At 45.0% G+C, this 15386-nt stretch overlaps 1 protein-coding gene across 7 annotated transcripts in view; it reads left to right on the top strand.

Annotated features, from left to right (window-relative positions):
* SYTL2 (synaptotagmin like 2) overlaps nt 1-15386 on the top strand; it is a 63255-nt gene that overhangs the window by 18039 nt on the left and 29830 nt on the right. For 4 of the 7 annotated variants that reach the window (XM_082218972.1, XM_082218979.1, XM_082218974.1 and 1 more), the window contains exons 3-4: nt 10441-10589; nt 13956-14088. In XM_082218972.1, the coding sequence (XP_082075098.1) occupies nt 10441-10589; nt 13956-14088 (282 nt within the window). Of the gene's footprint in view, nt 1-10440; nt 10590-12848; nt 12992-13955; nt 14089-15386 lie in introns of those variants that run through there. The other 3 variants (XM_082218980.1, XM_082218982.1, XM_082218981.1) reach the window with 3 other exon arrangements.

The following is a 15386-nucleotide window of genomic DNA, read 5'->3' as shown; positions in this document are numbered from 1 at the left end:
ATGTTTTCATGTGCTTACGTTGGTCTCCCAGGTAAGTTATACATTTCCCCCATTTTTATTAAAGTTTTGGTCTTCTTGGTGCCTGAGCTTTCTGGTAAGTTTTGCCGTTTCATCAAAAGTCCAGCAGCTTAGTTTGCCATTCTTCTCTGGTCGGGACTTTGTCCTCTTTCCATCTCTGGGCTAGTTACATCCATGCGGCTGTCGTCACATACATAAAAAGCCTTCTCTTCTCCTTTGGAATATTGGTACCTACAATTCCTAATAGAAAAACTTCTGGTTTCTTTTTTAAAAAAACAAAAAGTTATTTTAAACATTTTTTTCAATTCATTATGTATCATTTCCCAGAATGCTTTTATTACCTTTCACGTCCACCACATATAATAAAAGGTGCCTTCTTTTTCTTTACATTTCCAGCAGGTATTTGTACTTGTCTTATACATTTTTGCTAACTTCCTAGCAGTCAAATACCACCGAAACATCATTCTCATATAATTTTCTTTCAGTGCACAGCATGCCGAGAATTTCAAATCAGTTTTACATAACCTTTCCCAGTCTGAGAGTTGGGTAAAGGTAAAGGGACCCCTAACCGTTAGGTCCAGTCACAGACGACTCTGGGGTTGCGGCGCCCATCTCGCTTTATTGGCCGAGGGAGCCGGTGTACAGCTTCTGGGTCATGTGGAAAGCATGACTAAGCCGCTTCTGGCGAACCAGAGCAGCGCATGGAAACACCATTTATCTTCCCACCACAGTGCGTCCTATGGCAACTGCTGCCCTGCTAGGTCTGATAAGCTCCTCCCACAGCTAATCCCCTGCCTCAACAGAAACCCTGCCCCCTCTGACCTTTGCACATAATGCCTTTAGGTCTGTTAGAAGACTATTGTCTGTCTCCCACCATAAGCAATGTGATCTCCCAACAGCTTGCATACAGCAGATGCCAGTGTTTCAGTTTATGGGGCAGAGGCCCTTTCTGTGTTATCAGTCACAGCATCACGCATCTAACAGCACTTTAGCTCCTGCAAAATATTAACGTACGCCTTTCTCAGTTAAGTTAGAGGAGGGTTCCTGCTGTGCATCAGTCAGGGTTTTTTTTTGGATGATAAAACATGGAAAGATGTGTGGATCCTGCTTCCAGGCCTTGGAACCCTCACCGTCTTGTGGTTGTCAGACAAGTAATTGCAGTGTAGTAACCCTTAATGATAAAAATAATCGGGCGCCTATTACTTTGACCGTTGTGGCCGCTGGCACCATGTAGTCTACAAGGAAGAAATGTTGTGGTTGCATTCTGGTCTTCCAGCTTTCCTCTCTTGACATATAAGCCCTTGGAAAAAGATAGTCCTGTTTTTCACTTTGTTTGTTTGATCCTGGAAGGAGAATTCTGAGATGGCTGGTGCTTTACCTCCAAATGCCAAATGTGTCCCCGCATTGTGGTAAAGGCCTCCTCCCGTGTCCATGCTTCCATGCAGTTGTGTCTAGGGCAGGAATAGGCAGTTGTCCCCTGCTGCAAAACACAAAGTGAACCAACACAAGCTCTCTATGGAAGGACAGGATGTCACTTACCCCTGTTTCGTTCTCCCATCCTCTGACTCATGCGGACTCTGGAGCTCAAATTAAAGCTATAATCAGTGGGGAAAGAAAGGAATGGGAAACACATTCTGCTTTGCAAAAATTCAGAAGGCCCTCTGCATTGCGAACTGAGAGCCCTTTTGTGTTTGGTTTTATGGTGTGTTTGTAAATTGCCTCATGACTCCCGTGAAAGGTGATTCATAAATTAATACTACTACTTATAATCTAGGTTTAGCAAAACCTCTTGAAATTTTGCAAGACTGCTTAAGACTGGATTTTTGATTTTGAAATCTGGCACTCGCCCTCTTTGCCCTTCCCTCTGAAAAATGAAACCTTAATGTCAATACATTCCTTCCACAAGAGCATCTCTCGGCTCCCGTGGTTCCCAGCAGCTGGTATTCAGAAGCATTTGCTGCCTCCAACTGTGGAGGGCAGAGCGTAGCCATTGTGGGTAGTAGCTGTGAATTGCTGTATCTGCCATGAATTTGCCCAGTCCTCTTTCAAAGTCAGTGCCGCCTCCTGCTGAAGTGAGTTCCATGTGTCCAACTTGGTGGCCATCTGTGGGAGTGAGTTCCATGGTTTAACTATGCTCTGCACAAAGGAGCAGCAGGCCAGCAAGTTCTCCTGAACTCACGGAGAACAAGGCCATGTTCCGAACCACTGCTGTCGGAACTGGTGCCCCTCTGAATCCCAGTTGCTGGGAATCACAAATGGGGAGAGTGCTGTTGCACTCAGGCCCTGCTTGTGAGCGTCCCATAACGGGCACCTGGTTGCCCACTGGGATGCTGGACTAGTTTGAGCCCTTGACCTGAATCCAGCATGGCTCTCCAGGTGGAGACCTGCCGAGTTAGCAGAACCTCCATGCCCAGGGGACCAGCCTGCCTCTGAATACCAGATGATGGGGAATTGATATTGCAGAGTTGATATTGCCTGTGGGCTTCCCATAATGGGCATCTGGTTGTCCACTGTGAGAACAGGGTGGCGGACTAGTTGAGCTCTTTCGACTGACCCAGCAGGCCTATTGGGTTCGTAAAACAGATTTTGATTTTTAAAACATCAACTTTATCCTTCGTGGTTCCTCTGGCATTTTGTTGCCTTGGGGTTGTGTCCTGAAAACGCAATGTGCAATTAAATCACCTCTCTCGCTAAGGCAGCCTAGCCACTGTTGGGTCCATCGCCCTGGGAGAAGTGTGCTATATCCTTAGTACTTTTGCAAAGCTAAGCAGCATATGCTGTGGTTTCACACTGGATGGGGGATGGAGTGTTGAGATTCCTGCGTTGCAGCAGCGTAGATGGGCTGGACGACCCGTGGAGTCCCTTCCAACTCTACAATTCTATTCTATTTATTTCTTGTGTTACTTAGCCAGAGTAGTCTTCCATTATATATTGGAAGGCAGAACTACAAGTAAGCTCTGTGTTATGAGAACTGAGGGGCTGTGTCAGGTGGTTTGCAGATAAGAGCTGCCAGATTGAAAGCTTGTTTTCCTAGGCACAATAATTAGCGATGGAGAATTCCTGTGATGCAGCATGTGAGTCAGGAGATCTCAGTTCTGTTGCTCTTTCGATCTGCCTCTGACACGCACCAGGGCTTTGAAGCCCTTGCTAACTCCCACCCATTCTGCCCTTGTGATGGGCACTGAATTGCAAACCAATGTGGAGTCGTAAGAGAATGCTTACTTTGATTTCATGTATTTATCTGGAGCTTTTGTACCCTGCGCTTTAGCCAGCAAGGTTCCCAGGGTAGCTTTCATACAACAAATTAAACGTGATAGTCCCTGCCATTAGGGTTACTATCTTAAAAAAAAGACACCACGACACACAAGGAAAAGGGGATGGGGAGGGAAGAGGAAAGAATAAAACCCGAGCACCAGTTCTTAAACAGTCTTTAACAATTGTGCATGTTTAGAATCCTTCTCTTGCTCCAAATAGTCTACGGAGAGATAGCTGAGTCAGTACAGCATGAGACTAAACTAAACTCAGACTAAACACTTAAGAAGGGGATAAAATTGAGGCAGTGAGAGATTTTACTTTCTTGGGCTCCATGATCAGTGCAGATGGTGACAGCAGTCACGAAATTAAAAGACGCCTGCTCCTTGGGAGAAAGGCGATGGCAAACTTAGACAGCATCTTAAAAAGCAGAGACATCACCTTGCCAACAAAGGTCCGTATAGTTAAAGCCATGGTTTTCCCAGTAGTGATGTATGGAAGTGAGAGCTGGACCATAAAGAAGGCTGATCGCCGAAGAATCGATGCTTTTGAATTATGGTGCTGGAGGAGACTCTTGAGAGTCCCATGGACTGCAAGAAGATCAAGCCTATCCATTGTGAAGGAAATCAGCCCTGAGTGCTCACTGGAAGGACAGATCATGAAGCTGAGGCTCCAATACTTTGGCCACCTCATGAGAAGAGAAGACTCCCTGGAAAAGACCCTGATGTTGGGAAAGATGGAGGGCACAAGGAGAAGGGGACGACAGAGAATGAGATGGTTGGATGGTGTTCTTGAAGCTACTAGCATGAGTTTGATCAAACTGCGGGAGGCAGTGGAAGACAGGAGTGCCTGGCGTGCTCTGGTCCATGGGGTCATGAAGAGTCGGACGGACACGACTAAACAACAACAAGAATGCAATGTCCCATCTAGTCCCGCTTCCTGTTCTTACAGTGGCCAACCAGATGTCTCTGGGAAACCAGCAAGCAGGACACAACAGCTCTCTCCCCCTCCTGTGTTTTCAAGAAACTGCTAGCCATGCTGGCTAATAGCCATTGATATCTATGGATTTGACTAATCCTCTTCTAAAGCCATCCAAGTTGATGGCCATCACTGTGTGAAGTACTTTATCTTTCCTGAGCCTTCCAGCAGTCAACATCATTCGATGTCACAGAGTTATAAGAGAGGGAGAAACTTCTCTCTATCCAATGCCTCCATGTTGTACATTCTTTTGTAAACATCTATCAAGTTGCCTCTTACTCTCCTTTTTCTCTAAACCAAAAGGCCCCTAAAGCTGCAACTGAGAATAGAAAGGAAGGAGATAAGAGAAGAATGTGGCTAAAAGGAGGAAGAAGTGAGTGTCAAAGGACCAGGGAGGACGGATGGAGGAAGCTGGCAGTTTGGGTGGGGATGAGATTAAAAAGTACAGGTTGTGTGTGAAAGGAGAAGAAATCACTGGAGATTTAGAAAAAATGCTTTGAGAGGCACATGGGTGCAGAAAGGGGCGGATACAAAAGAAAGTGTATTCTCTGCTTTGAGCCTCAGGATCATAAAACCCTTCCTAATCAATTCTGCTGAGTCACAATATCTCCAAAGCAGGTGTTTGTACTTAGCTTGTAGAAAACTAAGGAGCAACAGTGATCTGCTTAGGGCAGCCTTTCTCAATCTTGAGGTGTTGTTGGACTACAACTCCCATCATCCCTAGTTAGCAAGTCAGGGATGGTGGGATTCGTAGTCCAACAACATCTGGGGACCCAAGGTTGAAAAAGGCTGGCCCTTAGGGCACACTGACCCACAACCACCGGAAGTTAGGCATATTGTTCTCAGCTGCCTTGAGTACAACATTACAGTATGAGGGAAAATGTATAACAGCCCTTCATGTGATCTACAGGGGCTTGAAAAATACAGGGTTTTTTGTTTCTTTAGTTGCATCCTTGCTGGTGGGGAGGTACTTGTAAAATTATGTCAGTGGCTTTTGTGCTGATAAGGCAGGGTGTGGTGTGCATTTAGAATCAAATATTTACTTTTAGATTCTTACTTCGGCAATGGGTTTGTTTAAAGGGCTGCTATCGCTGGCTTAAATGATTGTGTCAACAAGTCCTGATAATTCACTGAATCTGCACCTCCCAAGTATACGGCCTCTGAGAGTTTAGTCTCTATACAAATAGCAAATGAGTTGGTGAAACATTTCCTGGGTTTGACAGTTTCAGATCTTGCAGAAGGGGTGTGTGTCAGATGTTGGAATACTTTCCCCTAGTCCTTTAGGTAGCTCCCCAGACATTTAAGGATCTCAGAGGGTCAACGCCAGCACTGTTAATTGAACTTGGAAAGTAACGGGCACCCAGCGAAGCTGAAAACTTTGTGGAGCGAGGGCCAGCTTTCTTCTTTGCTGCATTCTGTACCAGCTGCAAGCTCTGAACTTTCTTTAAAGACAACTCCATGGTTTCCAGGATCATTGCAATAGCCCCACCACCCAGATATTTTGAGACTACAATTCCCATCATCCCTGACCACTGGTCCTGTTAGCTAGGGATGATGGGAGTTGTAGCCCCAAAACATCTGGAGGGCTGAGTTTGCCTATGCCTGCTGTAGCCTGTTTCTTGGATAAACAGGGTTAACACAGGAAGAGTAGCCTAATGGCTACATCTTGTGTTTCCAGTTAAGCTGTCTAAAATGAGATTTAAACCCTGTGCTTTTAAACACAAGCGGTAAGCTGATTCTTCTGTCTGTTAACTCACATATGTGGGTCTGTAGGAAGATAAAATATAGTTCATTATGTTCCCTCACCTACCTAATAAAGCCCTTCAAGCACTAACCTCAGTGCTTTTGCTAGCTTTTACACAGGATTAAAATCACTCTTCATTATTGCTCTGATCCCATAATTAACCAGCCCTTCCTCAATGATGCTATTTGCATTTTTTAAAATAAAAAAACCAGCCCCTCCCCTTTGGTACTTAACGCCACAAGCAGTTTGGCTCTGAGTGACTCATTCTTTAGTTGACTACCTGCACTGCACCCTCTTGTCAGTCAGCAAGAGAACCTGGAGCCAAAGGAAGTGAATCAGGCATTTTCAGATTCATTATTACCCAAATCAGTGCCTTTCTGTTGAAAGCAATTCAGACTGTCCTAGTGGCATTCTCAAACCAATAAAATACCGTATTTTTTTGTCCATAAGACGCCCCATGTATAGACACCCCCTATTTTTGTCTACTCAGATTTAAGAAAATGGGGGGATGTATCCATGTATAAGACACCCTCTAATTTTTGACATCATTTTTAGGGGGGAAACTGTGTCTTATACACGGGAAAATACGGTAATCCTCTTGGATAGCTCAGTTGGTTAGAGCCTGGTGCTGATAAAGCCAGGGTTGCAGGTTCGATTCCCAGCTGCATATTCCTACATTGTTGGGGGGGGGTTGTGTTATATGATCCGCAGAGTCCCGTCCAACTCTGCAAGTCTATGACTTTATGAAAAATCAGGATTTTGAACTTCTTCTGTTCCCCATCCCCCTCACCATACACACATTGGCTGTTAAGTTGTGGGTGAACATATCAGATGACACAGCGATTCTTCAGACAGCTCTTGCTTATTCACAGGCCAGAACAGAACTGAACTGAAGGGTTCAGCCAGCCTGCTTATATAGAGTTCCACTACAACGCAACAGTACCCATTTTCTGTAACTATCCAATCACTGAACGTCACTTTCAATCCCTTATTTGCATATGTGGACCTGAGTGAAAACTATCTACAGTATCCCCCTGCTGGCCCAGGGTGAAAACTTCAGTACATAACATTGCCCCCCCCCCAGTTCATATCCCTTGCAGGGGGGGGGGAAAGGTTGCAATTGCAGGAATAGGGTGGGCCCTGAATACAATGCATCTCAGGGGTCAAAGGCCAGGGTAAAGAGGTTTTATATGCTCTGTGCCGTTGTAAAAAAGAATATAGATCTACTGGTGTTTTTATGATGTGGTGTCCTCATGCTCCATAAAAGCAACCATTGATTTATAAAAACAGTGACGCAGGAGACAGAGCTGAACAGTTAGGAATCCCTTTCTGCGTCGGATAGTTAAAGCCCCTAAACTAGAATAACAAAGGAAGACAAGTCATGTGTTACAGAAACTGGAATTCCAACTTCCTTATGACCAGTCACGTTGATTCAAAGTGGTGCTTCATAACCGCAAGTGAGGAGGGCAGGGCTGGCTTGAGAGAGTACATACGTTTGAAAGGTCACTCCTAAGTATTGCTATGAGTTTGTGGGTGCCTAGAAACCCCCTCAATTCCTGGGTTCCAGATCCTCCCCCTAAATTCCTGGGTCTCGGAGTTTAATCAATGCTTGGAGCATTGAGATGGGCTGCCGTACGCTGAATTTAGCAGTGTCAAAACACAAGCCAAACCCGTTCTTTCCATGCTCATGAAATTTCCTGGGAGTATGCTCTGTGGCGGGTAGCAGATGGGTATCAGCCCCTTCTTCCACTGTGAGACAGCAGAGAAAAAGTCTTAAACACAGCAAGCTGAGCCTCTGCATTATTATTATTATTATTATTATTATTATTATTATTATTATTATTAATGTATACCCCGCCCATCTGGCTGGGCTTCCCCAGCCACTCTGGGCGGCTTCCAACAAAATATTACAATATTACAATACAGTACAATACAGTAATGCATCAAACATTAAAAGCTTCCCTAAACAGGGCTGCCTTCAGATGTCTTCTAAAAGTTTGGTAGTTGTTGTTCTCTTTGACATCTGGTGGGAGGGTGTTCCACAGGGCAGGTGCCACCACTGAGAAGGCCCTCTGCCTGGTTCCCTGTAACTTCGCTTCTCACAGTGAGGGAACCGCCAGAAGGCCCTCGGTGCTGGACCTCAGTGTCCGGGCAGAACAATGGGGGTGGAGACGCTCCTTCAGATATGCTTCATTTCTTTTTGGATCCAAGGTGGCAGCAGTCGGAGGAGCAGGACCGTCTTGGAGTGCAATGCTCTGAGCAGAGAGGCTCAGGTTGTATACATGTGTAAATAAACTGTACATCATAAAGACACCACACAGGAACGTGTACCAAAAATGCATATATTGCGGCACAGTGTGCATAACAATGCATGTATTCATGGAAAGAAAATACAAAGATGTGTCATACTGTTGCTTTGCAAAAAAATGTGTTGTGTTAAGCCAAATTGCCTCTTGAGATCCTTTAATGGGGAACATCTGTTAGTTCCATACATCCCTGAATTTCACTTGGCCTTCTCTTGAGGACTGTTTTCCCTGTCCTGTGGAGATCCCTGCCAGTAGAGGTTTGGCAAGAACTATCCCTCCCTTCTTCTAGATGTCTTTTGAAAACTATATTGTCTATGCAGGCCTTCACAATATAAGTTTCCTCTTTTTACTCATTCAGTATGTATTCAGTTTTATTAATGTTTTCATGGATGCTTTCTGCTGATTTTATTCTGGTTATGTTGTATGCTGCCTACGTACATTGGTGTGTGTGTGTTTGTTTGTTTTTAAATGAAAGTGTACAGTCATATCTCGGGTTGAAGTAGCTTCAAGTTAAGTATTTTCGGGTTCCACTCCTCGGCGACCTGGAAGTAGTGGAGCGCGCTACTTCCGGGTTTCGCTGCTTGTGCATGCGCAGACGCTCGAAATGACATCACGCGCATGCGTGGAAGCGTCGAAACGCGACCCGCAGACGCGCAGTCGTGTCTTACATTTACTTCAGGATGCGAACGGGGCTCCGGAACGCATCTCGTTTGTATCCAGAGGTACCACTGTCTATTATAAATACATAAATAAATAAAAGATGTACAGTGGTACCCCGCAAGACGAACGCCTCGCAAGACGGAAAACCCGCTAGACGAAAGGGTTTTCCGTTTTGGAGGCGCTTCGCAAAACAAATTCCCCTATGGGCTTGCTTCGCAAGACGAAATCCCATAGGGGAAGCGCAGCGCATTTAGAAGCGCTCGGGAAAGCAGCGAAGTGCGCTGCTTTCCCCAGAGTGCTTTTAAACGCGGGCGGCTGGGAGGGAATCCCTTGGCCCCCCGCTGGACTTCAAAAGAGCTTCGGGAAGTCCAGCGGGGGGCCAAGGGATTCCCTCCCAGCCGCCCGCATTTAAAAGCACTCCGGGGAAAGCAGCGAAGTGCGCTGCTTTCCCCGGAGTGCTTTTAAACGCGGGCGGCTGGGAGGGAATCCCTTGGCCCCCCGCTGGACTTCAAAAGAGCTTCGGGAAGGGATTCCCTCCCAGCCGCCCGCCTTTAGAAGCGCTCGGGGGAACACCTGCCCCCGCCCCACTTCGGAAAGCTGTTCCGAAGTGGGGAGGGGGGGCGGGAACACCCGGCCCCACCGCCCCACTTCGGAAAGCTGTTCCGAAGTGGGGCGGGGGGGCGGGGACACCCGGCCCCGCCGCCCCACTTCGGAAAGCTGTTCCGAAGTGGGGAGGGGGGGCGGGAACACCTGGCCCCGCCGCCCCACTTCGGAAAGCTGTTCCGAAGTGGGGCGGGGGGGCGGGGACACCTGGCCCCGCCGCCCCACTTCGGAAAGCTGTTCCGAAGTGGGGCGGGGGCGGGAACACCTTCTGAAGGCGGGCAGGGGGCGAAAATCTTTGTCCCCCCTGCCTGCCTTCCCAGGGGCTTTTAAATCGCCCCGGACAGCGGAGAAGTCCTCCGCTGTCCGGAGCGATTTTAAAATGCCGCCCGCCAGCGTTTTAAGATAGCCCCGCACAGCGGAGAAGTCCTCCGCTGTCCCAGGGTTTTTTAAAATGCTGGGGGTGGGAAGAAAAGCCCTTGTTCCCCCCCCCCAGCCTTCAGAAGAGGTCCGGGGACAGACTGTCCCCGGACCTGGTCTGAAGGCGGTTTCCCTAGGAACGCATTAATTGATTTTCAATGCATTCCTATGGGAAACCGTGCATCGCAAGACGAAAAAACCGCAAGACGAAGAGAATTGCGGAACGAATTAATTTCGTCTTGCGAGGCACCACTGTACATTGGTACTAAAATGTTGATGAATTTTCATATGGGCTTTAAAAACCACCACCACAATCTGATGAGAAGAAAATTACCTAAGATAAAGAATTGTGTGTTTTCCTTCCTTGTCTGGTCAGATATCTACCAAGACAGTACGGTCAACCTTCCTTCACTGCAAGGCATGTTTAATAATCTTTCCACCCCTTCCTCCTCTCCCCCCCAGGCATTTAAGTGAAAAAGTTAAAGATGAGCTCCAAGTGAAGAATATGAGCGGGCAGTGGTTTTACGAAGCCAAGTCCAAGAGGCATAGAGAGAAAATTCACGGAGCAGACATCATTCGGGCGTCCATGAGGAGGAAGCCGTTTCCAACAGGTATGCAGTGTTGACTTAAAAAAGAGTAAAAATAGGAGAGCTGTTTTGAAGTGAAGAAAGATGCTTGGCTCTCTGTGTAGAGCTTCAATCAAGAACAAAACTATAGAATCACAGAATTACACAGGGTGTTGGACGCCATCTTGTGTAATTATCTTAACTGCCTTATGATTTCTTTAAAATGTGAAGCTTATATTAGGGTGGTTTAAAAAAAAAAATCTAATTAATATATAGTTGACTGAGATCCTAACTGAGAATTACTTTCCAGTCGGAAAGAAGCAGAAGTCCCGGCATGCAAGGTTGGGATAGCTCGGATAGCAGGCTTGTTGTTTTTGAATGTCTTAAGTAGATTTCTTTTTTTTCCAATTTCGTTGTTCTGTATGGGACAATGACGATAAAGATTGGTCTGCTAACCAATCAGTACCCAACAGGGAGATTGGATACAAAATCTTATGGAATATGCAGAAATGGCAAAACTTACCGGAAGAATAAGAAATCAAGATAACAAACTACTTATAAAAGAATGGAAATGGTTAATTGAATATTTACAGATAAATTGCAAACAGATAAAAACATTGGCAGGATTATTGTAATAACCTGCAGTTTCATAAGAGTATGTATTTAAAGTAGATAATTCAATGAGCAAATTAAATGAATTTGGATATGCAGAAGGTATTAAAAAATAAATTTAAGGAACTGCACAAAGAGGGGGAAGGAAGTCAAATGTTGAAATGTTAAAATGATTGTAACTTCGAGAACACTGTCCCACCATCTTGTCCTCTGCCGTCCCCTTTTCCTTGTGCCCCCCATCTTTCCCAACATCAGGGTCTTTTCCAGGGAGTCTTCTCTTCTCATGAGGTGGCCAAAGTACTGGAGCCTCAGCTTCAGGATCTGTCCTTCCAGTGACCACTCAGGGCTGATTTCCTTCAGAATGGATGCGTTTGGTCTTCTTGCAGTCCTTGAGAGTCCCATGGTGCTAACATGGTACCTGTGGGGCACATCTGCAGAGGCCTTCTCCGGTGGCCACAGCCTTCAAGCCTCCCAGCTGTAATTAGGCTTGAAGGAAGCATTATCTCATAGCCAGTAAAATAGGTTGCTGCATGTGTCTCTTGACAGGCTGTATTTGTGGGCCCAAAAACGTTGTTTACCATCTATTGAATCTGTGCCCCACCCTTCCTCCCAAAGGAAACCAGGGAGGCAAACATCAAAATGTCAGAACGCCACAATTTAAAATTAAAATAAAATATATTAAAATGTTGAAAAACGATTTGAAGCGTTCTAAAAACAAATAAAAAATCATATACCTGCACAGTTATTGGCAACCTTTGTTTTGCATGAAACTCTAGGATCTTTTAATATTATTTAGAAGATTTAAATCCCCTCCCCTTTCATTATTACTTTTGATCAAATGACTATCAAGGTAGCTTATGGTAGACAACAAGAGTACAGTGGTACCTCAGGTTACAGACGCTTCACGTTACAGACTCCACTAACCCAGAAATAGTACCTCGGGTTAAGAACTTTGCTTCAGGATGAGAACAGAAATTGTGCTTCGGCGGCGCGGCGGCAGCGGGAGGCCCCATTAGCTAAGTGGTGCTTTAGGTTAAGAACAGTTTCAGGTTAAGAACAGAGCTCCAAAACGAATTAAGTTCTTAACCCGAGGTACCACCGTACATAGATTTTTTTAGGGCCCACCCTGTTTCTGTGATCATTGGTTGTTCTAAACTTTTTCAATTGTCGTGGGCCGCCCTGGGATGAACGGCAATTAACTGAGCACCATACAAAATCCACACACACTCACTCCAAGCCCACACAAACCAATAATAACTATTTTATTATATATAATAAAAATATAATATATAATATAATATATAATATAATATAATATAATATAATATAATATAATATAATATAATATAATATAATATAATATAATATAATATAATATAATATAATATAATATAATATCTGGGCGGCTTACAGCATACCTAAAAACATAATATAAAAACCTCAAGCATTAAAAGCCTCCCGGTACAGGGCTGCCTTCAGATGTCTTCTAAAAGTTATGGAATCCTTTATCTCCTTGACATCTGGAGGGAGGGCGTTCCACAGGGAGGGTGCCACTACCGAGAAGTCCCTCTGCGGACTGTAGCCCCTTGGCTGATGGATCAGGTCAAGGGACGCTTCCCTGCAGCACGCTCGACAAACCCGGTGCAAAATGGCAGTTGGGGTCCAGTGTTCTTTCTGGAAGGGAGGGAGGAAGGAAGCACTTTGTAGCTCCTTTCTCTGGCCGACGGATGGATGGAGCCCGGATGATCTCCCCACCCCCCTTGCTTCAATGTTCTTCCTGAGAGGCCAGGGGAGCAGCCACTCTGTGGCTCTTGATCCCCCAGCCGACGGCAGAGGTTCCAAGTATCTCAAAATGCTTATTTGCAGCACCACGTAGACTTATTTAGGGAAGTCATTGACTCAGGCGGTGATGGCAGCCATTTTTAAAAATACACTAGGCCAGTTCATGGAGATGAGCCCTTGCGAAAGACATGTTTAGCCATGGCTCCTGCTGCCCCAATGCTCCAATACAGTACGCCGTTTTGCTTGGCTGCTGTAGAAAGTGGAATTCAATTATCCTTCAGCAAGGCTCTTCTTGTTTTTACAGTGATGCCCCGCAAGATGAATGCCTCGCAAGACAAAAAACTCGCTAGACGAAAGGGTTTTGCGGTTTTTGAGCTGCTTCGCAAGACGAATTTCCCTATGGGCTTGCTTCGCAAGACGAAAACGTCTTGCGTTTTTTGCAAGTTTGTTTCCTTTTTCTTAACACCATTAATACAGTTGCGACCTGACTTCGAGGAGCAACTCATAGAACGTGGTGTGGTAGCCTTTTTTGAGGTTTTTGGTGATTTTTGAAGCTTTTCCAAAACTTTTCTGACACTGTGCTTCGCAAGACGAAAAATTCGCTAGACGAAAAAACTCGCGGAACGAATTAATTTCGTCTTGTGAGGCACCACTGTAGATGTCTGGAAATTCAAAGGTGCTGTTGTACTTGTGGGAGTGACTTGCGTTGAGGGTCTAAGGTCTACTTAATGTGGATTTCTATGACATTTGTAACTCTTTCATGAATCCCATTTATCATAACAGGGTTTGTTCCAATGGCTTGTGCTTGTAAAGCATATTTTGCATGTTAAAAAATAGACCAGTTGTTTAAAAACCCCAGGAGTTACAAAACTATGGAAATGCCTTTTAAGACTTAGAATCTTGAATAGGCTGGAAGGTGGGTACTTAATTGCGTGCCAATTTAAAAGCTCCTAGGTATCCGTAGTTTTGAGCATTTACAGAGAAAATGCAATATAACCTTTCCCCTGTTTGTTTCAGCAGAACTGAGTCAAAGTAAGTCAGACAAGATAAAGAGCAGCTGGGTGAACAATGTCAATAAAGAAGTTTTCACGCCTCCAGAATTGCTGGGTGCCATAAAAGAGGCAGAGGTGGAATCGAAATCTGATGAAAGGTTAGACACTCAGAGAAACGTGTTGATAACTTTGTTGTTATTGTTGTTGTATAAACCAGTTGGTCAGTTGAACTGATTCAGAAAATGCAGCCTTCAGCATTGTGACTTAATTAACTGTATGTTTTAACCTTACCTACAGAATAATTTTCGGTGTGTCTCAGGGAACCTAGTTGGGTGACCTAAATAGTTGTTGTCATGATATATCAGTATTGTTCATCGAATAGAATTGTGTTGTGGGGGCTATTATAGTTGCCTCTGATGGCTTGCTTCTAAAAGACGGAATCTATTTGGGAGAATATCAGAAAGCAGAATACTGTAGTCAGAAACCGTGTTGTCTCAATGCTAATAGCGAGTATCAGCATCATTTGGTAAACCTACAATGGCCCCTTTATATTCCTATTGTAGGTGTTCATTTTTTAGTGGCCTGTTAGAATTATTTGTTATATGTGGCATGATGGGTAATGCCTCGTCGGTTCACACACTGAACAGTTCCCCCTCCCCTTTTTATTAGAGCAAATGTTAGCCCCATCCACACCTATAGACATTCTGGGTTAGAAAGGAATGTGCCTCAGATGTGAACTGCAATAAATGAAAATCGCCCTTGTTTAAAGTGAGGGAAGGGCTGTCAATTTCATGAACTGTTCCTTTTCTCCAGAGTAGTATTTACCTACCTTTTTGTGGGTGGGAAGAGAGAAGTGTACTTTAAGTGAGAAGTCCTTTAGGTGTGTCGCACAAAGCTGATGATGGAAATTCATGTTGCTGAAAGTGTTGTTGTTATTATTTTGAAGGGTGTGAGTGACCTGAGGCCCCCTTCTCTTCCAGACTTTCATAGTACACAGCAACCCAAGCTGGTCAGATGGAAGCAATCAGAGCAGTTGTTTCTTGTATGATTTTCCTCCTGGTTGGTTCCCTATCTACAACCAGGCCTGCTTCCCATCTCCTACATCATCCTAAATGAAACTTCAAGGACTGTCCCCTTATGGTAGTCAAGCTTGGAGATGGCAGAGGCGTGGAAGAAAGGTGTTTGGCTCCATCTGTCAACTGTGGTGGAGTTTTCCTGGGTGCAGCTGTCAAATTGTACTATAAGCCAAAGTAAATACCACTTGCCAGGATAAATGTAGGAAAAGATCAGAAGTGTTAGGGTGGAGGTTAATTAAAATAACTATAATGGATATTCAGAAAAAGAGTTGTCTGCTCATACTCAGAGAGTTGAAAAGGACTCCGAGGTTCCAACCCCCTGCAATGTGATAATCCCAACATGTGGTCCCCCATCCAATTTGCAACCATACCAGACCCTG

This window comes from Podarcis vaucheri, assembly GCF_965113315.1.
Source record: "Podarcis vaucheri genome assembly, chromosome: 4".
Taxonomy (NCBI): domain Eukaryota; kingdom Metazoa; phylum Chordata; class Lepidosauria; order Squamata; family Lacertidae; genus Podarcis; species Podarcis vaucheri.
Note: the sequence above shows the minus strand (reverse complement) of the source record. Positions and strands in the feature narration are given on the sequence as shown.